This window comes from Bos indicus, chromosome 6, assembly GCF_029378745.1.
Source record: "Bos indicus isolate NIAB-ARS_2022 breed Sahiwal x Tharparkar chromosome 6, NIAB-ARS_B.indTharparkar_mat_pri_1.0, whole genome shotgun sequence".
In the NCBI taxonomy this organism is placed as follows: domain Eukaryota; kingdom Metazoa; phylum Chordata; class Mammalia; order Artiodactyla; family Bovidae; genus Bos; species Bos indicus.
Genome location: NC_091765.1, coordinates 17995678 through 18019499, shown reverse-complemented (window position 1 = coordinate 18019499; position 23822 = coordinate 17995678). Strand labels below are relative to the sequence as shown.

General features: G+C 46.4%; 1 protein-coding gene across 1 annotated transcript in view; it reads left to right on the top strand.

The window, feature by feature from the left end:
- The window catches only part of HADH (hydroxyacyl-CoA dehydrogenase), a 44329-nt gene extending 20563 nt beyond the window's left edge, over positions 1-23766 (top strand). The window contains exons 2-8 of the mRNA XM_019962333.2: positions 1691-1819; positions 4033-4190; positions 8992-9118; positions 12263-12352; positions 16422-16494; positions 21875-21991; positions 22927-23766. Of these exons, the coding sequence (XP_019817892.1) occupies positions 1691-1819; positions 4033-4190; positions 8992-9118; positions 12263-12352; positions 16422-16494; positions 21875-21991; positions 22927-23045 (813 nt within the window). The 3' untranslated portion in view covers positions 23046-23766. The remainder of the gene's footprint in view (positions 1-1690; positions 1820-4032; positions 4191-8991; positions 9119-12262; positions 12353-16421; positions 16495-21874; positions 21992-22926) is intronic.
- Positions 23767-23822: the final 56 nt, after the last annotated feature.

The following is a 23822-nucleotide window of genomic DNA, read 5'->3' as shown; positions in this document are numbered from 1 at the left end:
CTGCATACTGTATCATCTCCAGTGTGCCCATGCAGACGCGGGATGAAGAAAAGCAAGGACTGAATTGCCCAGTGTCTCCTTATGGGTGGGAGTGGGGGTGGGGGAGCTGGGGGTGTTTATCAGAGGACTTTGGATAAGTCCTCATTTAGGCTGAAAATACTTCTTGGCCATGGATTTTCCCAGTTGAATTTTAGTGTTCTTGTAAGTCTGTCTTGCTTCACTTGAATTTTTGAGGGTTGCTTCATCTCTTGGATTGGTTCTGTTTGCAGTTTTTTTAAAAAGTAATTTTAAGGGGATGGCATCATAACTTATCTGCAGCATAACCAAAGATGCCCTGTGACTGTCACAGTCACACACGATTACAGTAACTCTGCAAGTGGCTTTCTAGGGAGATGGCGTGATCCCCCCTACCTCGCTGGCTCCGCTCCACCTCCTTAAGGCTAATGCCTTATTCCTTGGCAGAATGGCATCTTCCAGGTGTACTCCTTTTGGGTACAGAAGGTGTACCCAGCCTTCTGAGACCTGATTCCTGACAGAGTTCTTCACCATGTGGCTTTTATTTTCTTTGACGTCTGACATACGGAGCTTTGTATTGTTGAGTGTTTTTTTTTTTTCCTCCCGTATTTTCTCATTGGGATTTTAAAGTTTCAAAACAAAAGGACACTGCTTTAACTTTGTCTTTTTATTTCTTTGGCCACTCGCTGCAGCTTCTGAGATCTTAGTTCCCAAACCTGGGATCGAACATGTGCCTCCTGCAGTGGAAGCACAGAGTCCTAGCCGCTGAATCACCAGCGAAGTACCTCTGCTGTCTTTCTGTGTCTCTGTTGCCTTCAGCTTCTTCGCTTGTTCCAAAAGTGCTTGAATCTTCCTCCCCAAACCCCTGAGGGGAAAAAATGCTGAGTGATGCTGGAAGTGGAAGTGAGGGAAAGTGTATTGGGACTGGGCAGGGAGGAATCTGAGGAATCCTGTTTGGCCTATTCAAAGGATGAGCTAGGCAGAGGTTAAGAGGAGGGTGAAAATCACTTGTGTTTTTCCAGAGGGTCCGCCACACAGAGGAGCGGAGACAAAAACGGAAGGTCCCCGAGCCAGCACCTCTGCTTGCCCCGTGCTGGACAGAGTTCCCCACCGGTGGCCATCATACCTCCCTTCAGCTCACTAGAGATGCAGAGCCAAGAGTCTTTACTGGGGCTGGTCTCACAGGCACCCTCTGCCTGGCCAGTGCCAGAATTTCAGACTCTGGGAAGGAAAGCAGGTGTGAGTGTGTGCCTAAACTGTGCAGACATGAACCCTCTCCACATGTCCCTTTCCAGACACCAGTTGTGTAACTGTGGGCTCATCTCTTGATCTTCTTGTAAGGTTATTTTGAGAACTGTCATCCATGTTAAGGATTTAAAGCAGTGCCTGAGGAGAGGTGTGTGTTTAATTTCTGTTGGCTTATTGTTATGTTTATGTGGTATTTTGAGTAGAATAGTGCTGGAGTTCATGTAGAATATGCAACTCTACTGGGTTTTGTTTGTTTGTTTGGCGCTGAGCGGCTTGCAGGATCTTAGTTCCCCAACTAGGAACTGAACCCAGGCCCTAGCTGTGAGAGTGCCAAGTCCTGACCACTGGACTGCAGAGAATTCCTGTCTACTAATTTTTTTTAATTTTTATTTTTTCTTGCTTTTTTTTGGTTTTTGTTTTGTTCTAGGTTGCTGCAGCAACTGGCCACACAGTAGTGTTGGTGGACCAAACAGAGGACATCCTGGAAAAATCTAGAAAGGGAATTGAGGAAAGTCTTCGGAAAGTGGCCAAGAAGAAGTTTGCAGAAAACCCCAAGGTGATTTCTTGTCATCATTATCTTCAAGACCAGTTCTCTGACCACTTCACATTTGTGAGAGGGTTCTGGCCTTTGTTTGCTTTTTAAATGTTTGAATTGAAACTTGAGGCCAATAAAACAGGCCTAACTTTAGGCCAGCATAATAACATAATCACTAAATATTCCACGGGGACTGATAACAGAACAGGAGACGTAAATAGCCATATTGTTGGTTCTTTTCACCTTTTGGCTATTGTGAATAGTGCCCTAGTGACCATGAGTGTACTGTCTGTTCAGGCTCCTCTTTTCAGTTCTTTCACGTATATGCCTAGCAGTGCAATCACTGGGTCATACAGCAATCCTAGGTTTAGCTTTTTGGGGAACTGCCAAACTGTCATCCTCAATGGCTGGACCATTTTACATTCCTACAAGTAATGTACAAGGAGGTTCCAATTTCTCCACGTCATGGCCTACAATTATTATTGTTATTTTTGTAACAGCCATCATAGGAGGTATAAAGTGGTATCTCATTGTGATTTGGGTTTGCATCTTCTTAAAATCTAGTCATCTTTTAAAAATCAGAGGAGCAGGGGAGGAGATCATTTTATGTTCTCCCTAAAGAAATCTGAGCAGTATGTATCACAGCAGGTTAAGCTCTCCTTCACATGTCCTCACTGGTCGCGATAGAGAGGAGCATGTTATGACGAGGGTCTGGTCAGGCGGGATTTGAAGAGGGCCAAGGGGAAGCAAGGACAGAGTGCGCGGATCCAGATGACCTGCACTTTTTACCCCGCACACTTCTGCCAGTTGTCCCTCTTTGGGCCGAGGCTCTGGGCCCCACCCTGGGGGTAAGAAGGTGGCATCCGTTCTCAAGGTGCTTCGCTCCTGACTGCCACTCCTCAGGAGTCTGGTCTCCTGGTGTTTCCCGCCTCTGCCAGGGACATGCCTGAAGGGTCAGCTTCCGCTTACTGAGTTGACGTAAACTGTATTCACCTAGCTCTCCGCTGATAAGGATAGTCGCCACTGGCTACAGGTGGCTGTTGAGCACTTTAACTGTGGCTAGTCCAAACCAAGGTGCATTGTAAGATAGACATCAGATTTCAAAGACTGAGTAGAAAAAGAACACAAGACATTTCTATATTGATTACATGTTGAAATGATAGTAGCTTAGATATCTTAGGGTTAAATAAAATTAATTTTACCTGTTTTCACGTGTTAAAATGCAGCTGATAGAAATTTAAAATCAGCTACCATCTTGCATTACATTTCTATTGATCAGCTCTGATAGTTTCTTTTTAACTTTTTATCTTAAATTGTAATATAGCCGATTAACAATGTTGTGATAGTTTGTGGTGGGCAGCGAAGGGACTCAGCCACACATACACATGTGTCTACTTTCCCCTCAACTGCCCTCCCACCCAGGCTGCCACATACCATTGGAACAGCTCTGAGAATTATTTATTCTTTGATGATCTTGGATGCCTTTTCTGGACCGTTTTGAATCCTCATGGGCAAATTATATCTTGAAGTAAAATAGCAGCTAATAAGGGGACCACTTGTCTCTGCCTTGATTGAGATCTATTTGTGGAAACCTGGAGGTACAAATGAGGAAAAGACAGGACTGTACGCTCTTCTAGGGCAGAGGCTGTATCTGGCCTGTGCTCTTGAACTACCAGTTGCCGGCACATGATGGGTGACTGTTGGTTGGTAAACAACTGCTCAGTCTGGCAGCTCTTCCCTGCCTCCTGCTAGAGGGGAATAGTCAGCACCACCTCTCAGACTCACAGATGGGGCTGAGAGCCACTTTTACCCTTTTCTGGAAGACAGATCACAGGCTTCCAAGAAGTCTGTACTGTCATGGAACAGTACATGGCTGTCTGTTGACACAGAGCAGATAAAACAGGCCAACACCGACGCTGTGAACAAACAGCTTAGTAACCTGAGCAGAGCCGGCTAAGAGTTTGAAAGGTTATGACTGGCACACGACAGTGTGCTGACCAGCACTTGGGATCGTTCACAGGCTGATTCTTGCCCTAGGGTCCAGAAGCACATTGAGATGCCATCTACCCTAAGAAGAGACGTAGAGAGTTTATTTCTCGGGATTCCAGGGCGCGTTCAGGTTGTCTGGGGTGTCCTGCCCTGTCCTCGCCCTCCCGCTTGCCCCCTCTGTGGCACATTGACCATTTTCCAGCGAACCCAGTGACCATTCTCTTCTGCTTCCCCCACGGCATTAGGGCGCTGATGAGTTTGTGGCGAAGACCCTGAGCAGCATATCGACCAGCACGGATGCAGCATCTGTGGTCCACAGCACAGACTTGGTGGTGGAGGCCATTGTAGAGAATCTGCAGATGAAGAACGAGCTGTTCAAGAGGCTGGACAAGTTTGCCGCCGAGTACGTGATGTCTGGGAGACCTCGTTGGTGCTGGGGGCTCCCTTCCTGGTGCTTGGGCTTTCCTCCTGGGAAGGAGTCTCCTGACACTAAGACTTCTTTTTATTACTCTACAGCTGTTTCCAGAAGAGCCAACACTGTTTCCTTTGTTCTCCATCCTCCACCCCCAGTTTGCTTCCTGAGGTGTGGGCTGTCCTGAATCTGATCCTTGTCCCCAGAGGAGGGTAGAGTTTTTCCCTCGTGAATTGGAGGGTCCATCCAGGGACAGGTCTTGGTCTCTCGCAGCGTCTGTGTCATGGCCCCTCCCAGGCCAGAGGGTGGAGGCACTCCGTCACGTCCCTAGATGTCTGCTGAGCAACCTCAGGGCAATTTGGTGTGTCCCCTCTTTTGGATGAAACCAACAGAATAATGTAATTGAAGGGAATGCTTTCTGTTTCCATGGTTTTCCAGGGTCCTCCTGCTTTGAGCCTTCTGTGGGTTAAGTCAAAACAATTGGGGTCCTTTAAGGAGCACGGAGTTGTTACCCAGCTTCCTGGCGAAGGGTGGGCGAGGAGAGCGAGTGTCGTGCAGGTCAGACGCAGGGCCCCTGGCTCAGGACTGTCTGTGCGGCATCAGCGAGCCATGCACATGTGCAGCTCTAGTTCTGCCTGTGACTCCTGGTGGTGTTGGCTCCTGACATGTTCATTCATGCTCATCTTGTGGGTTGCTTGGCCATGCGCCACCCGTCTTGATTGGGACTCAAGTCAGATTAAGATTATATGACAACAGTAATTCTTAGGCAGTCACCAGCGAGCAGTGGCTAAAGAGAGACACTTGCATGCTGGCCTGCTGGCCTGACGGCCCTTAGGGCAGTGTGGCCTGGTGACCCTGACAAAGAGGAGAGGCCTGTCTTTCTGTCCCCCGTGTGTCACTCAGCTGATCAGCATGCTTACGTACTTTACAGGCTTCCCTGGTGGCTCAGAGGGTAAAGTGTCCACCTGCAATGCAGGAGACCTGGGTTCGATCCCTGGGTTGGGAAGATCCCCTGGAGAAGGAAATGGCAACCGACTCCAGTACCCTTGCCTGGAAAATTCCACAGATGGAGGAGCCTGGTAGGACTACAGTCCATGGGGTCGCAAAGAGTCACACATGACTGAGCAGCTTCACTTCTCTTAGGGGCTGTAGCACCATGTGACAGAAACCAGACTGTCTTGGTTAGGGGTGTTGGCTAAAAAGGTTTTTTTCTTTAAGGAGAAGCCCCTTTGCCTGGCCTTTAAATCAGCCAACTTGGAAGTTGTTGAGAAAGGTCACTGTTCTCGTGCCTTAAAAGTGAAGTGCTATTTATGTAGGAGAGTGTTATGCCCCTGTTTTCCTCTAAGAGTTTTATTGTATCTCGCCTTACATTTAGGTCTGTATTCCATTTTTAGTTTATTTTTGCATACAGCATTCTAATTTTATTCTTTTACATGTAGCTATCCGGTTTTCCCAGCACCACTTACTGAAGAGACTGTCTTTTCTCCACTGTATATTTTTGCTTCCTCTGTCATAGATTAAATGACCATAGGTGCGTAGGTTTATCTCTGGGCTTTCTGTTCTATTCTGTTGATCTATAAATCACAGCAAGATCATTTTCGATCCACCTCCTAGAGTAATGAAAATAAAAACAAAAATAAACGGGACCTAATTAAATGTAAAACGTTTTGCATTGCAAAGGAAAGTATGAACAAAATGAAAAGACAACCCTCAGAATGAGGAAAAAGTACTTCCATAAGATGTTATCGTGTCCGACCCTTTGTGACCCCATGGACTGCAGCCCACCGGGCTCTGCTATGTCCATGAGATTTTCCAGGCAAGGATACTGGAGTGGGTTGCCATTTCCTTCTCCAGGGGATTTTCCCGATCCTGGTATCAAACTCAGATCTGCATTGCAGGCAGATTCTTTACTGTCTGAGCCATCAGGGAAGCCCTATGAAATGTTGACCGTCCAAAGTATACAGACAACTCAAGAAGTAAGTAAGTGTTAGTCGCTCAGTCATGCCCGACTCTTTGTGACCCCATGGACTGCAGCCCACCAGGCTCCTGCTCTGTCCATGAGATTTTCCAGGCAAGGATACTGGAGTAGGTTGCCATTTCCTTCTCCAGGGGATCTTCCTGACCCAGGGATCGAACCCAGGTCTCCTATACTGCAGGCAGATTCTTTACCGACTGAGCTACAAGGGAAGACAACTCATGAAGCCCAATATCAAAAAGCCATTCAACCCAATCAGAAAATAAGCAAAAGATCTGAATAGATGTTTCTCAGAAAAGGATACAGATGGCCAAAGGCACATGAAAAGCTGCTCAGCATCACTAATTATTAGAGAAATGCCAATTAAAACTAAGTGAGGTATCACCAGTCAGAATGGCCATCATCAAAAAATCTGCAGTCAGTGCTGGAGAGAGTGTGGAGAAAAGGGAACCCTCTTGCACCATTCTAGGAATGTAAACAGGTACAGCCACTATGGAGAACAGTACGCATGCTCGGTCCCTTCAGTCATGTCTGACTCTGCGACCCCATGGACTGTAGCCCACCAAGCTCCTCTGTCCATGGGATTCTCCCAGCAAGCATGCTGGAGTGTGTTGCCATTTCCTCCTCCAGGAGATCATCCCAACTCAGGAATTGAACCCCCATCTCCTGTTTATCCTGCATTGGCAAGAGGATTCTAGAACAGTTTGGAGGTTCCTTAAATAACTAAAAATAGAGCTACCATATGATCCAGCAATTCTACTCCTGGGCATATATCCGGAGAAAACCATAATTCAAAAGATACATGCACCTCAGTGTTCATTGCAGCACTATTTACAATGGCCAAGATATGGAAGCAACCTAAATACCCATTGACAGAGGAAAGATAAGGAAGATGTGGTACATAGATACAGTGAATCCTACTCATGAAATGGGTCAGTGTTTTTCTATCAGTGTTTTTAAGTTGAAGTATACCAGCTCAGTGGTAAAGAATCTGCCTGCATTGCAGAAGACCCGGGTTTGATTCCTGGGTTGGGAAGATCCCCTGGAAGAGGGCATGGCAACACACTCTAGTATTCTTGCCAGGAGAATGCCCGTGGACAGAGGAGCCTGGCGGGCCGCAGTCCATAGGGTCGCACAGTCGGATATGACTGAAGCAACTAAGCAGCAGCAGCACAGTTAGTTTACAGTGTTTGACTTCTGCCGTGCAGCTCGGTGACTCAGTTATACATGCATTCTCCTCCATTATGGTTTATCGTAGGGTGCTGAATAGAGCTCTCTGTGCTGCACTGTAGCACCGTGCAGTTTACCATCCTCTCTGTAGCATCTCACATCTCTAACCCCACCCTCCCATCCTGTCCCTCTCCCAGACCCTGCCCCTTGACAACCCCTGGGCTGCTCTCTGTCCATGATTCTGTTAGTTTCCTAGCTTGGTTCGTTTGTGTCACAGTCTAGGTTCCACATGGAAGTGGTACCATGTGATACTTGTCTTTCTCTGACTGACTGGCTCAGTATGAAGATCTGTAGGTCCATCCATGTTGCTGCAGATGGCGTGATTTTCTCCTTTTTTGTGGCTGAGTAGTATTCCATCACGCGGCTACACCAGTGTACACCACCAGCCCAGCAGCTGCTTCCGCAACCTCACTCTTCTCTGCTCTTCCCACATTACTGGTTTCTTCTCCCTTCCCTTCTCTCCTCCCACTCGCTCCTGATTTCAGACAGATTAGAGTACTGCCTTTTGGGCACGCGGGAACACCCTAACCTGGTCGTAAGGGATCACCGCCCTTCCTGTGCTGTGGCCAAGCCCTTGTGGTTGCTGTTATTAGTAGAGTTAGTGTATTTATCCACAAGGTGGTGCTGTGGGAAAGCTGATCAGTGTTGCCCATCTCTGAAGACTTGCCTGTCATGCCTTTGGCACCCCACTTGACTGAGGTCTTTAAAACTCAATTTGGTTGAAATCGGCATGGAGTTTTTTAAATTAATAATTTAATATTTTATATACACAAAAGAAGATGCTACTGCTTCTTAAGGAGATTTTATAATAAGAATAGGGCTTCCCTGGTGGCTCAGACGGTAAAAATTCTTCCTGTAATTCAGGAGACCTGGATTTGATCCCTGGGTTGGGAAGATCCCCTGGAGAAGGAAATGGTTGGAGTGGAAACCCACTCCATTATTCTTGCCTGGAGAATCCCATGGACAGAGGACCCTGGTGGGCTGCATTCTGCGGGGCTGCAAAGAGTTGGACACGACTGAGTGACTGACACTTTCACTGCAATTAGAACGCGTTGAGCCGTGTTTATCATGTGTATACACGTATCCTTCCTTCCTCAAACCTACCAGTGTAGCCTTAAAACTTCTTTTGGGCCATGTTGGCTTCCTTCTGTTTTCATTTCAATTCCCAATCAGTGGGGAAGTAAAGCTTTTCATTTGAGGGGAGATGATTTTAGTTCATGTTGGATGTTTCTCACGGAGGATTCGGGTGTTTCTTCACAGTTTTCGTTTATTCTGAGGGTCTGTGGTGCGTCCTGTCTTTCCTCAGCGCTTGTTCACTCGCAGTTTCATCTTGTGACTGCTGTTTTTGCCTCCTTGTGTTCTTCACGAACCATATAAACTAAATAATGCAAGTAGCCAGTAGAAACTTTGTTGCCGAAAATTAAGGAAGGATTAGCAAAGACTAAGCAGACTTTTGGAGCAGGTAACTAGAATTTAAATGAAGCAGGTCACTTGATTTCAGCCTAATGTTAATGAAGTTGTGTCTTTTCCCTGACTGCTTCCAAAGATGGGACTCATTCCAACACCCCAATGTCTTTCTCTCCACAGACACACAATCTTTGCCAGCAACACTTCCTCTTTGCAGATCACAAGCCTAGCCAATTCCACCACCAGACAGGACCGATTCGCCGGGCTCCATTTCTTCAACCCAGTGCCTTTGATGAAGCTTGTGGAGGTCAGTGTGGTCTGCTTGAGTGCTTGCTCTGCCCGCTCTCAGCCCTGCTTCTGAGTGGGGATTGCACTCCACCGGGAATTGTAGTGGGAAGTTGGCAGGTTGGTTGTGCTTGTGCTTGGGTTTCTCTAGCCAGTCTCCTTTCAGAGCCAAAGGAAGAAACAGCACCTCATATCTAGGAAGGCCCCTGGGCTTTATTTCTCTGCAGACCTCTCTTTTGACCAGTGGTGTCCAGGAGGGCTGTTACCTGTGTGGAATATCACTTATTGTTTATGCCATAGCTGATGAGCAGTGCAGAGAGAAGCATCAGATTGGGAAGGTGGTACTGAAGATCACTGGCCTGATGAGCCCACGTAGGGGAGAACCACACGTTCGTGTTGTCTTGTCCAGGCTGGATGAGGAATTTTATTAGAAGCCTGGTTTCCTCCCAGAGCCTCTGTATTACACTGTCCACTGTTGCTGGGTCACACTGGTGTCAGCTCCGGTGACGGGGCCTTTGTACTGTCCCCACAGAGGCGCAGCTCCTCTGTGTTGTGACCACAGCTATGAAGCAGCTCCTCAGAGCCTCGAACCTCCTGACCTCGGCCCCAGGAGGCGGAGGGAAGTGGCCGGGAGGGCTGTTGGGCTGCTGCTGCCACTTGCTTGCTCGAGACTCAGGTACAAGGGAGGTGGAGTCACAGTAGATAATTTGCACTGAAACGCTGCAGCTTGCCTTTTATAGAGGGGCTAATTACAGAGTCCAAGGAGCAGCTTCTATTAAAACAGCATTTGTACTGAGCTTGAGGAGTTATTGCCGTGCGAAGTGTGGGGGCTGTGGACCCGGGCAGACCTGCAGAGACTAGCCGGGGCTCCCTGGGGGAGAGTGGAGATGTGGTCTCCCACTGCTGCCTGCTCCAGGCCCGCTTCCCTCCGGCGTCCCCTTGTTTCTGCCACCTCCTGATGCTCAGCCCCTCCCCTCTATAAGTATTAGCATCTAGTTTAAGGATGACTAAATTTCCCTACAGTTTTCTTTCAGGGACTACTCTGAACCATCCTATGATAGGAATTCTCTCTTCCACTAACATTGCTTCTTGGCTTCTAATTTACTGCCAATCTCTAAGGCTGTTTTTGAAGAAGTTGAGGAACGAAAGGGGCACAGGGAATAGAAGAAAGCGTTTTTCCTAATGCAGGAAAGAGCAAGGAAGTGAAATGAAATTTTCCACGTTTTCGGTTACTATGTCATGTACGTACGTGTTTTGAAGATAAAGACATATTCCAACTCTAATAATGTTTTCAACTGCATTTACCTGATAGTGTCCATTTGTGTCTTTGGAAATATGGTACATTGATTATTAATAGTTAATGTTTGACAAATGTTAACATTTTCTAGAAAATGTTTTCTAAAAGTGCTCTCTTTATGCAACTTTTATTTTTTAACTTGAGCATTCGAGTGTATGTCCCTGGTGGTAAACACCAAAATGAACTGTAAGTTGAGTGGCTCTTTTCCTGTACTTGGGACTGGACACATTTATATGTGTATATGTGTAATTTTTCAGACCCTGTGTTGGAACAGAGTATCTGCAGCACATTGTTTGTTGGATGAATGAATAAGTATGCATTCGTCCTGTTAAAAACAAAACAAGACTCTTTACTGTTGACTCCTTTAAGTCACCAAATTATTTTTAAAACTCCCTGACTCGCAGCCCTTGTCACGGCCCAGTCTGTTTGGTCCAGATGGAGGTGATGTTTCCGCTTCCTCTTGAATAATCCTCAGGTTGCTGTTTGATTCGTGGTGTCTGCAGAGCAGTATCGTGCCATCCTTAACCCCCTCTTAATGGTGCCTTTGGTCTGTTTTCACTCATTAGCTTCCCTCCGTGCCATAGCATACCAGCACATCCCAAGCCGTGATCACGTTAAAGCATGAATGATAATGCTAATGACTCTCTTCATTCATATAGCGCTTTCCATCCTGCACAGACACTATCTCATTACACCACACAGTCCCCTTAGAAGAGAGGGGATGTGTCAGATGTCGTCACCCTGTTTCATATGCGAAAGCGGAGGCACCAGGGCTTGCTTTGACTCACCTGAGCTTACATAAAGGGTCTGCTGTAGAAGCCAAGCCTGTTGGCTTTGACTCTCATTGAAGTCCCTTAACTGGCATTTCAATTACATATTTAACTTATATAAATTTTTCTGGGTCTCTCTTCATATGCTGAAATCTAATTCCTGACAGGCGAGTTCTTTCCTGCGAGCTGACTGCCAGGTGTGGTGCCCGGTGCCAACCCCTGTTGAGCCCTGCAGCCCGCTGTGAGCGGGGCAGCAGGCATGCTTTTGCCGTGCACCTCACAGAGAGGGTCGGGGGGTGGCCTGGGCCTTCCCAGGGTTCGGGTAGGTGGCACGCCCCAGCCATAGGCCTGCCTTTGCTGGATATGAAAGCCTCCCTCTGGGATGAGCCTGTTCTGAGGCAGAGGGAGCTGTTGGCCTTTGGGGCATCTGTGTGGGAGAGGGTGGTGTAATAGGGGGTTACAGGACCCCCTCAGAGTCCACAGGACCTTGGTGGCCTGGGCGCATCACTCAGTTTTCCTGGGGCTCCTTCTCTTCATCTTTGGACTAGGAAAAGGTGCGTCTTCATGCAGAGTGTGTTAAAGGCAAGCATTATATTCTAGTAGACTTCCAGTTACTTCCCTGAACTCATTAACAGTGGCAAGTAAAACCCTAAAAAGAGCCAGTATTTACTGAGCATTTTCTTGGAGCTGCCCTTAATGCTTTACTTCCTAATCTAATTCCAGTCTCACCTCAGTTCCTTGAGGGTAGGTAGAGTGATTTCAATGTTATTTCAATTTCTAGAAACATTCCCAGAGTCACAGAGCCGGTAAGTGGTGTGATTGGGGTTTGAACCCAAGTCTCAGTGACAAGTCTGTGAAACCTCCTACACGCTTATACACACATTTATATCAGTTTTTTAGCCTTGATTTTGTGTGTTCTGTGATAGTCCACTGTCTTGAAGTGGACATTTTGTTTCTGGCTTGAGATCCTTCTTTTCTGAAACTAAAAATTATTTTTGCCACCTGTGTGGCCGTTTTCCCTCAATGTTTCCTTGAACCGTTCTATTGAAATTGTTTGCTGATTTTATGGTTATAATTCTTCTCTACTTTGCATTTCCAGGTCATTAAAACACCAATGACCAGCCAGAAGACGTTTGAATCTCTGCTAGACTTCAGCAGAGCCCTGGGGAAGCATCCTGTTGCTTGCAAGGTAGTGTATGGGTAGCCCGGGGAGGGGGTGATTTTTCTGGGACCTGACTTATTCCAGGAGGGAGTCTCCTGCTGTGGGCTGATGTGGGAGAGGGGCACTCTTCCTGCAGGTCTGTCTGCAGGCTGTAGAGGGCGAGCTGCGTCTAGCAAGGAGTCCTGGTGATTAGATGTAAAGTTATCCCTGGTGCTCTCACCTGCTTTGCTCTGATTACCTTCAGTCTCTGCATTTGCTGTAGTTCTTGTTTAGTTCCCCTCAGATTTAGGAACGGCACTTCTGCATGACTTGGTAGTTTTTCTGAAAGGATAATTGTGTCACAAGATGCCATTACAAATTTTTATGATGGTTGGTGGTTTACTCACTAAGTCGTGTTCGACCCTTGTGATTCCATGAACTGTAGTCTGCCAGGCTCCTCTGTCCGTGGGATTTCCCAGGCAAGAATACGGGAGGGGGTTGTGTCTCCTACATTTCAGGTGGTCTCCTGCATTGTAGGCGGATTCTTTACTGACTGAGCCACCAGGGAAGCCCAATTATTTGTAAATATGTCATTTATCGTTTTGACCATAATTTAATTTTTTTTTAATTTTTAGAGTTTTTATTTTTTCATGTAATTTTTAAAGGTTACGTTGCATTCACAGTTACTACAAAATATTGGCTGTGTTCCCCATGCTGTACAGTGATGCGTCCTTGACCTGTCTCACGTTCGTTAGTTTGTGTCTCCCTCTCTCAGCCCTGTACTGTCCACACCCCACCGCTACCCCATGGTAACCACTAATTTGGTCTCTGTATCTGTGAGTCTGCTCTTTTGTTCTGTTCATTAGTTTGTTGTATTGTTTAGATTCCACGTGTAAGCGATGTACAGTATTTGTCTTTCTCTGTCTGACTTATCTCACTTAGCATAATGCTCTCCAAGTCCATCCATGTTGCTGCAAATGGCAGAGTCTCATTCTTTTTTATATGGCTGAGTAGTATTCCATTGTATACATGCCATGTCTCCTTAGCCAGGTGTCTATTGATGGGCACTTGGGTTGTTTCCATGTCTTGGCTATGAACACTGGGGCGCACATATCTTTTTGAATTAGTGTTTTTGTTTTTTTTCAGATATATACCCAGGTGTGGAATAGCTAGTTGACTGTAATCTTTTAAATATCATGGTGGTTCTTCTCATAGCATACTTTTACTTTCCAAAATAGTCTCAAGTTTGAACTCACAATATTGAATTAATCCATGAAAACTCCCGTGGTTTATGAATCATCTGAATAAGTCATCTGTCAACGTGGACCCCAACAGCCAAAGAGAGCAGACTTAAACATGCCAGTCCCCTGCATTCCAGGACTGGAGTGTTATATTAGGGAATCTCATTTTTTAACACTCATTTTTTGTTGGTTCAGTTTTATGGTTTTAAATCTTATGTATTAAAAAAATATATATCACATTAATAACCAGAGGGTATGGTTGTATTTTGTTACCAGTTTTTGCTTTGTTCATGGCAAAAAGTAGCCATTGTGTGAGAAAAAGCTAGGTGTAAAATGAGAGTGCAGGAACAAGCCAGGGGTGGTCTTTAGCAGCAAAGTCATTAATTCACGGAGAGCAATGATCCATTTTTCCATCGGGATGGCCATGGCGGGTGCAGGCCTGGGAACTGTGGTCTCATGAAATTGCTCTTGTTACATCGTCGCAGAACTCTCTTTTTAGGTGCTACCTTAGGCATTCAGGGAGTCTTTTAGACCCTGACTAACTCTCAGGGTCAGTTATTCAGGCCCTTGGTGTGGCATCCAGATAGTAGAGGAAATCACATAGAACAAACGTCAGCAGGCTTCTCTTTCAAGAGCCAGATAGAAGTATTCTAGGGTGTACAGTCTCTGCTGCAACTGCTGCATTCTGCCGCTGTCACAGGAAAGCAGCATGGACCATACCTGCAAGGAGTAGTGTGCGTCTGCCCCACTGAAACTTGATTTACACAAATAGATGTGGATCTGACCTCCAGGATTATAGCGTAGTAACACCCAACATAGAAGAATGACATCAGTGTGCCTAAAACGTGTCTTTCTTCATAGGAAGACTTCACAGGCAAAGCGTGGTGTGAAAAGGTGAAGGCCGTGGACTTGAGCCAGTCTGCCTGGGCTCACATCCTGGCTTCGGCACTTACTGGATGTGTAACCTTGGGCGGGTCTCGTAACCTCCCTGTGCCTCGGCATCCTCTCCCTCACACAGAGGCAGCAACAGAACTTACCTTACAGGGTTACTGTGAGGAATAAGTGAATGACTGTTTGTAAAGTACTTAGGACAAACAATTCCTGCTATATAATAAGTACAGTAAATAAAGTGTGTTTAATGAATAAGTAAATGTGTACGAAAAATGTAAGGTGTATGAGTACATAAAGTTAAATTGCTTTATCAAAGGGCCGCGTCTCTTTACATTCCAGTGTTATGAGAGTATCTCTGTATCTTCAACAGCATTGAATATCATAATGGGGACAAAGCCCCTTGCCTGTAACCTTACTGGTAACGTGCTCTTTTGTTTTACTGAATATTTCTTCGATTTTTTGTTGTTTAGTCGCTAAGCTGTGTCCGACTCTTTTGCAACCCCATGGACTGTAGCCTACAAGATTTCTCTGTCCGTGGGATTTCCTAGGCAGGAATCCTGGAGTGGGCTGCTATTTCCTTCTCCAGGGGATCTTCCCAACCCAGGGACTGAACCCATGTCTCCTGCATTGGCAGGCAGATTCTTTACCACTGAGCCACCAGAGCAGCCTTGTAGTGATATATGAACACTCCGTATATTGGAGAAAATACTTTTCCCAGGCTACTTTCTGATTTCTAACCTTGTGTATGGTGTGGCCTCCTGTAGTCAGGTACCCTACCCTGTCCTGAATTTCTGCAGTTAATTTTTGAAGTTAAAAAACAGGTTTGCCCTGGTTATTATTAATAAATCAACATAATTATATGAATGGTCTTGGTTAGACAGATAAAGCTCTTCTGTGCATCTCTGTATTCCTGAGAGGTAGCGTAGGGGTGGTTTCAGTTGGTCCAGAGTGAAAGGAGGAACGGCCCTGTGCTACATTATGCAGGCAGGTGAGTAGAGGAACACAGGAGCTGGGCATCTCTGTTCAGATGTGTATGGAGTGCCCAGTGTGTGCTTGAAACGGGACTCACAGCCTGGGCCACGGTGAGGGTTTTTTCCTGAGGGAGGGTCATCAGCCTTTTGTTAAAAGAGGGAACTCTGTTTACTTAATGGAAATCAACTTTCCATAAAAACCACTGAAAAGGTACCAAGCGAGCCTGCCTCACAAGCTCCCAGGAGAGGTCAGCAGACAGAATCCGCATTCCCACCATCCCTCCAGGAGAGATGGTTAAGTGTTTGAGTGAGGAGGGGAACGAAGAAAGGCTTCTTCCTGGGAGGAGTCTTGATCGGTGAGCTGGGAGAGGCCCTCGGTCTGTTGGGACCTGCTAGTTTGTCCCGGGCCCTGTCCCCAGCTCCAGAGTCCTGTGCCCAGCGCCAGAGTGCACATAGAAAGAGCCCGAGGAAATCCTCAACAGCTGGGAAGTTGTGCTCCCGAGGCGCGTTCAGGGTGGAGTGTGACTTTTTCTAGACTCGTTAAGAAATGCAGGAGAGGAGTAAAGGGTCTACTGTTTGAGGGGAGCATAATAATGCTATATGTGCAGCATTTTATGTGCTTTCATTTATCTTCACAACTAGTGAGGTAGAAATTACTGCTCCCATTTCACAGATGATGAAACTGAGTTTCAGAATGATGCAAGGTCAAAGAGTGTTCGAATCTGAGCCCAGACCCGCCCGCTCCCAAAGCTGTGCTCTTTCTAGTGGCCCCCTGGCTCCGCCTTTACTCCTTTCAGGACCCGTGCAGTAGGGGCTTCTGGTTACTGTAATAGTTGGTTAAACTGTCATGTGGCATAGAAACGAGGCTGTCTTGGCGCTTTGAAACATTGAAAATGTACAGCTTGATAAATGTGTGTGATAATCCAGGGTGAGAAGGAGCGAGCTGGTGACTTTACGTAAAGATAAAGTTCACAGAAATTCACTTGTTGTCCGTTTTTCTCTCTCCTCTGACAGGACACGCCTGGGTTTATCGTGAACCGTCTTCTGGTGCCGTACCTCATGGAAGCAGTCAGGCTGTGTGAGCGAGGTAGCTGTCCCCGCCCGGGCCGCGGGCAGCAGGCGTGGAGGCCTTCTGTGCGAGGGCTGGGCCCTGTGGAGCAGGGGAGGAGCTTCTGTTCTCCCACTCCCGTGAATCAGCCTCACCCCGAGCCCGGCGCCTTTGTCACTGTGTTCCTAGGACCCCCTCGATTCCCTTGGAGGCTTCGGGGGTGACTCTGGGGACTTCCCCCTCAGCCACCTCCAACTACAGTCTCAGGCAGAGCAGTCATAGGCCAACGTGGGTTTCTATCCTGGATCTCTGGCTAAGAGGTTTATTGCTTAAAACGATGACAGTGATATAAAAATCACTGGGCTAGGGAACCTTTGAAATTCCCTAAGGTTGTAAAATTGTGACAGGAGATAGGAAATTTTAACAAGATTGTAACGTGACAAGGAATGTTTCTGACAGTGGTGTCGGTCCTTCCTGAATGATGTTATGATGCATTTTTTTTTTAAACCTTAAGAATGGTCTAAAATGGTTTTTCGTCAATACTGGTAGATTGACAAAGAATGATTTTCCCTGTTGTAGAAATAGACCTGGGACATGATCCAAGGTTAGAAAATGTCATGTATCTTCCTGCCTACCTTCCCTATGGCATTTGTGGAAGGTAATTGTTTCATCTCTGCTTCAAAGGCAAACAGGCCTTAATAGGACTGAATGAAAAGCAACTGTAATTGTTTTCAGTTACTTCATTCACAAATGCTTGCTCCTGAGAATGTCATTTTTGAAACAAAGCATTTATACCAGCTCTTCTAGAGAGATGAAAGCATATTTGCTTCCTCAAAATCTGCTTTAAATATTAAAACTTTTCTCTGTGTTTTATGGAGGCATTTGCCTCACTTTTGCTTCAAGATCAAACCAACACTTCTGTATTTTTCTATCAACAAATACATCTAATTGCACCTCAAAGACAGCATGAAGCGTTTTGCCCTCCTTTGAAAGACAGGGGTTTTCTTGGTAATGTAATGTTTTAGAATATAGCATATGGGTGATCCACCTCTGAACGGTGTTCTTCTCACTGACACATACTGTCACTTTTGATACATTTTCACCTGAACCGCGTGTCTGGCTGTAAGTTGAAAGTCACTTTCTTGTCTTCCGCTTTCCTCCCATCAGCAGTGGTCCTTTTCTGTACAGATGGATCCCTCTGACCTTCACCATCATAGCCACCGGGGAGATGAAACTGGGCGGGGGATCTGACCCCAGGGGGAAGTGCTTGTATTTGCCCTTGGTGCTGCTTCAGTGTGCTGGACGGACTGAGTATTGGAGTGGGTGGGCGCTGTTTCCTGGAAAGCCGCTCTGTGGTCTGGACTCCTCAGCCTCAGGCTTCTTACTGTGTCCCTTCTGCCACCTCACGGTTCTGCCAGCGGCAAGCATGCTCACATGCCCGCCTGCCATCCCATTTGCGTTCACCTGCTGGAGTGACTGAGCTGCCTCCGTTCTCCTTTGAAATCTGAGAGTGTTATGGATTACCCTCCTTCACCTGCCATGTCTGTTCATTTGTCACTTGACTCCCACCTGTCATCTAGTCTCCCCCTGCCAGCCTGCCTGTAGTGCGGCTCCTCAGGCAACAAGGGATCGCACTTAGCTTCTGCCTTTTCCAAACTGCTCTCCTCAATATCGTGTTGTCCAGGAGGGTGAGGGGACAGTGCATTCCATTTCTGCACGGCAGCAGAGTTGGACCGTGAGGGCAGCTTAGCCCACCCCTTTCCGAACGCATGGTGGAGAACTTCTCTGTATGACATTATTTTGGTCAGCTTATGTGCTCTTAAAAAAAAACAGCGATATAGACTGGGTGGTATATAAATGACCGCAATTTATTTCTCACATTTCTGGAGACAATAGTCCAAGACTAGGGTGCCAGCACGATCGAGTGTCTGGTGAGAGCCCTCCTCTGGCTGCAGACCGCTGACTTCTCGTGTCCTCACATGGTAGAGAGCGGAGCGAGGAAACCAGCTCTCCTGTGACTCTGGGAAGAGCTCTGCGAGCTCCACCCCCGTGACTCTTCAATTCCTACAAGGTCCTACCTCCTTATACCACTGTATTTAGGGAGTAGGGTTTCATTGTGAATTTTGGGCACATAACAAATACTTGATATACCTGAGGTGAGCATGCCTCTTAAGACAGGTGGGCGGAGCGCTGCTTTGAGTGGTAGGGGGTCGTCGGAAGGATGTGTGGGGTGTTAGAACAGAGAATCCGCTCCATCACTGTCCACTCGGGCCTCCTGGGCAGCTGAACAGCTTTCAGAGTTCACAGGCCCTTAGCGGTGCATCTGCCAACTGTCCGTGGGGTCTTGGGCACACTGCTGCCGCTCACCACGCTCCCTGGCTGTGGGCCTCCTTGCTCCTGGGTCAGGCCTTCCTCCGCAGTGCCTCGCAGCCTCTGTCCTCACTCCTGGTGCTGCCGGTGTTCCCACTGTAATCTCATCCCTGGGGTCAGGGCTCTCTCTGCAGACCTCTGAGCAGGCTGGTGGCCGCAGCAGACAGCACTTGCTCTCGGACGCCACTGACGGGTCAGAGGCAGCTCTGGCAGGGTGGTGGGGCTGTGTGGTTAGCTTTTCTTGGGTGACACCTGGGAGTGTCACGAGCCTGTGCCCCAGTCACCGTGTGACCTCCTGCTCACAGTGTCCCTGCCGTGCTCGGGACACGTTCAGTGGTTCCGTCGGAGCCTACCGGATAAGTGCCCTCGCCAGGGAGCCTTCTTTCTCCTCACCCTCTGCCTTCTTGTCTTGCCTCACGCCTTACTCCCACCTTCTCTCAAGGCCCCACTGGACCGTCCCCAGTGCTCCAAGCTGGATGTAATCTTTGTTGTTGTCATAACTCTCTATGCTTTGCTTCTGCTTTAGGGCACATGCCTGCCGCATGGCGCACATCTTTCTTCTCCTACTGTACTCCGTTTTCAGTGTTTGGGTCCTCATCTTCATATTTCCAAGGTGCTTGTGTAAGTCAGGCTTTAGGTAGCTGCTGTTGGATAAAGGAATGGTGGCTGCGCTGAAGTTCTGATCCTGTTGCCTGTGACCCTGGTTTGTTGTTTTGCCAAGAATGGTCGGTAGGTGGTGCTGATGATTCGGCAGAAGAAGCCTATTTGGGCAGGTCCCCAGTTCCCAGGTCTGTAGAAGAGCTGGGAGTTCACTGAGGATGCTTTTCTTTGTCCAGAGTTAGGGGATAGGGAGTGGGGGTGGGGGGCCCTATCAACCTTCTAAGGTTGATGCAGAATTTCGTGTATATGCACATTTTTTTTGGAAAAGGTATCAGATTTGAAGTGCTTGACTCTAAAAATTAGGAATTAATGATCTAAAGCATGATACCATGTTTAACTCCCACTTGGCATTCCAGTCTCTTTTATATATTTCTCTCTCTCCCCCCTCCTTTTACTCTCTTACTCAGAACAGAATTTTTAGAATTGTGCTGACTTTGTAAAACTGTTCAGATTTTTTTCCCCATAATGTGCTATGTCTTCATATTATTTTTTAGAAATAAAATAGTCAAGTGAGTCTCTGAATCTAGGATAACACTCTTGACTCTAGGGTTTATTGTCTTTCCTGAATATTGATTTGATTAAATGGCTTTAAGGTAAGTTGGAACCATTATGCTATGAGATTTCTATCCGCAGGAAGCTGATATTCTAATAAGGGGAGACAGCCTATAGCAAGTGAACCAATAGATAACATGTTAGGTTGTGACCAGTAATCCTTGAGAAAGATAAATATAGGGGGTCTAGGGGGTGGCAGGAGTCCTAGCCTGGAGTCTTGATAGCTCTTAGGTTATGTGCAGAGAGGAGGGGAGTCTCTGATGCTCTGGCACCTGAGCAGAGGTCTGCAGATGTTGAGGACAGGATCCCAGTGCAAGGAGCAGCAGGAGCGAGCCCCAGAAGCATGCTAGGCTTGCTTCAGTGTTCGGCCTCTGCACCGCAGAAGCCTGGGAGCCTAATGAAATCCTCTCAGCAGACTCTTTTATCAGCTGCCATGTGCTTTCTCATTCCTGCTTTGCACATGCTGTTCTTGCTGTCTGGAATGCCCTTCCCTGCCTGCTCTTCCCTGGGGATTCTCTTCAGGACCATCAGGACCCATTCCTGGGTAGTGGTTTTGGTGAAGTCATAGCATTGTGAGTAAACCTCTCCATCTTTGCCCACATAGCCGTGTGAATCTTCCTGAATCTTCAGCACTTGTTAGATGAAAGTTTTGGTTTGCCCATCTGAATCCTCACATTAGATCATGAACACTGCAGTACTTGTCTTTCTTTGTTTCATTCCAAGTCTCTGGTGCCTGATACATAACAGATATTAAACAGAAGTTGAATGAATGAGTGAGGCTGCCTGATAAGGCTAATGTCTGTGTGATCATTTTTGCTCTCTTCTGACCTGAAACTCAAATCATTCTAAAGAACTTCTGGTTGACTAATCAGAGGAGTACCGATAAAGTCACCCAGGAGAAATAATTGGTTGGTATTTTAATCATCCTGAACCACCTTGAAATCCTTTGGCATTATCTTAGTACTTCATATGCTTTTAAAAATAGAACGTTTATGCCTGTTTAAGTAGTTCTTGTTCCTCATGCCTAAAATATCTGAAATATTTAGGTTGTGACGTCCTCTCAAGTTTTTTAATCACTTTTTTTATTTAGCTTTGTTTTAACTGACCATTTCTTTATGCTTTGGAACAAAATTCTAGACAGACACTCGTTACAGGCTAGTTGTGCTCCTGATGTTGGAGAAAGGGGACAGGTTGCTCTCTCTAAAGACCTCTGGTCCACAGACATTATGTGAAGGATAATATTCCACGGAAAAAGCACTTTGGTTCTTGTCTTAGTTTCCTCAACACACTTTCAAACTTGAGTGGCAGTTCTAAGTCAGGTTTCGGCTTTTCTTTAAACATTATCTTGACTAAAGAGTTTATTTGTGTGGGATTTCAAAGGAATGACTCATTACTTACAAAACCAAGAAAGGTAAAAAAGAAAAGTATACATACAATACATAGAAAAACATATAGCTTCATTGTTTCCTTTTTTAAAAAACAGTCCCTTTATCAGTCACAAACATGCTGTAGCTTTAAAGGATTTTTTAGTAAGTTATTCCAGAGAAGGAGAATCCCAATGCATTAGAAAGTAACTAATGTTTCCTGGCCTCTGGGGCCTTCTCTCTCCACGAACAGAATGGTAATGCTTGAGAATTTACCTCACAGAGTAACTTCATGTAGTAGCTTTGAAAATCTTGTTACCTCTTAGAAAAATCTTACCCAAGCCGGAAATCCTGACTCCAGAACTTTCTTGAATGTGCATGACATGTAGAACACTGGTAATTCAGGGACTAAGCGCGGACAGGGTGACCATGGGAAGGGTGGTGGTGGCTCAGTGCTGCCCTCTGCTGCTTAGGTGAAGCATCCAAGGAGGACATCGACATGGCGATGAAGCTGGGCGCCGGCTACCCCATGGGTCCGTTTGAGCTTCTCGATTATGTTGGGCTGGATACTACGAAGTTCATCCTAGACGGTAAGAACTGGAATTCCCTGTTGTCTGTCTAGAGTTGAGTTGAGGTAGTCTCTTTCAACTGTGAATTAAATTAAATGCCTATTTAAATAGATAAGGAGCCTTAGTAGACCTTCCAAAGTCCTGTCCCACCAGCTGAAAGAGTCAAGTAACATGACTGAAGGAAAAATATGACTGCCTAGTCTCATAAGGTAACTTTAAAAAAATCTTTCTGTTTTGAAAGACTTGTGAATTCATAGGAAGTCCCACATTCAGTGAAATACAGCACAGACAGGGCCTGTGTACCAGTTTCCCCTTAGGGTTGTATCTCATAGCAGCCACAGTGATAGCAGAGCCAGGAAACTGGCATTGGTACACAGTCATTCTGTCAGGCATGCTGATCTGTGTAGCCACTGCATTCAAGATGCGGAACCATTTAAAACTGTGTATTCATTTTACTGTAGTGGCTACTGAAGTTGAATGTAGCTCATAGTACCAAGTTGTACGAAGAATACCTATGGGAAGGAGCAAGGGGAGGTTCTAGTGGAAGCAAGAACTTTATGAGGATATAAAATACCAGTAGCAGCAAATTCAGATTTTTAACATGCCTGAAAGTCATTTCACTGTGTCACTGAGGGGTCCAGCCACCAAATTAATGGACACCTTTGGCATCAGCTATTTCCAGGAAGGGGTTGGATGAACAGAAGGGCCATGGGAGAGCTGGGCCTCAAGCGAGACACGGCCCAGTGGTGCAACCCTGCTTTGAGGCTCATGTTCAGCCTTCCCTCTGCCTCTGCGAGTCTGGAGGCAGAGCGTGGGGAGAAGGGTTCCTACTCTGACGTGGGAGAGGCCCACGGGCCTCACTCATGCGACTCAGGCCAACAGACTCACCCTGGGAATGCTGAGATGTAAAATAAACCCAGCACTTCATCTTAAGCTCTTTTTCCCTCTCTCAATAGGTTGGCATGAAATGGACTCAAAGAACCCCCTGTTTCAGCCCTGCCCATCCCTGAATAAGCTGGTAGCAGAGAAAAAGTTTGGCAAGAAATCTGGAGAAGGATTTTACAAATACAAGTGAGCAGCTTCCCTGGCTCGAGGACGAAGCCCCGTAAGCACATACCAGCAGCTCCCCAAGTGCCCGCGGGAATGGTCTTTGGTCAGATGTTCCCTCCCACAGCACGATCTGTTCGATGTACGTTTTGATTGTAATCTATCTGAATTAATCATTTACAAGAGTTAGAGTAATGGCAGATTCCTCCACTGAGAAGCTAATTCCCTTTCCCTTTTTCAGTCTGTTCATTTCTGTGTATCTTCTAAAAAGCTTTACACCCTTGGTGCCTTGGAGCAGACATTTCTTTTGAACCTGTTGTTTTCATGAAGAGTTGCCAGAACCTGAATTCGTTTACTTATAGCGAGAGCATCCTGTGTCCATTGTTAGCGCACGGGAAAGTCTCCAGCCACTGACACTGTGTTGTGTCTGTGGAGGCTGCGAGGCAGCACCTGCCTCTTGCCTTTACCGGGTTATCTCCTGCCTGCAGCCTCAAGCCTTACCCTCCTTTGGGCATGATGTCAGGTATCATGTCTTGATTCAACTCATCATTGAGATGTTGCTGCTGGATTAGTGGGAAGATCTCCAAGTGCAGGAAGATGTTTTGTTCAAATCCGAAATCTGAATGATTATTGTCTGTCTCTCTTTTTCCCATGAGAAATCATTGCTGCAAATTGACTCTAATAAAATGCAGTTTTTTTAATCTGTGAAAATTTGAATTGAAATAAACATGTATAATTTAAAATCATAATATGTTTAAATGGTTATAAAAGTAAAAGCTGGTAATTTAGGCGGAAGCTGTGCCGT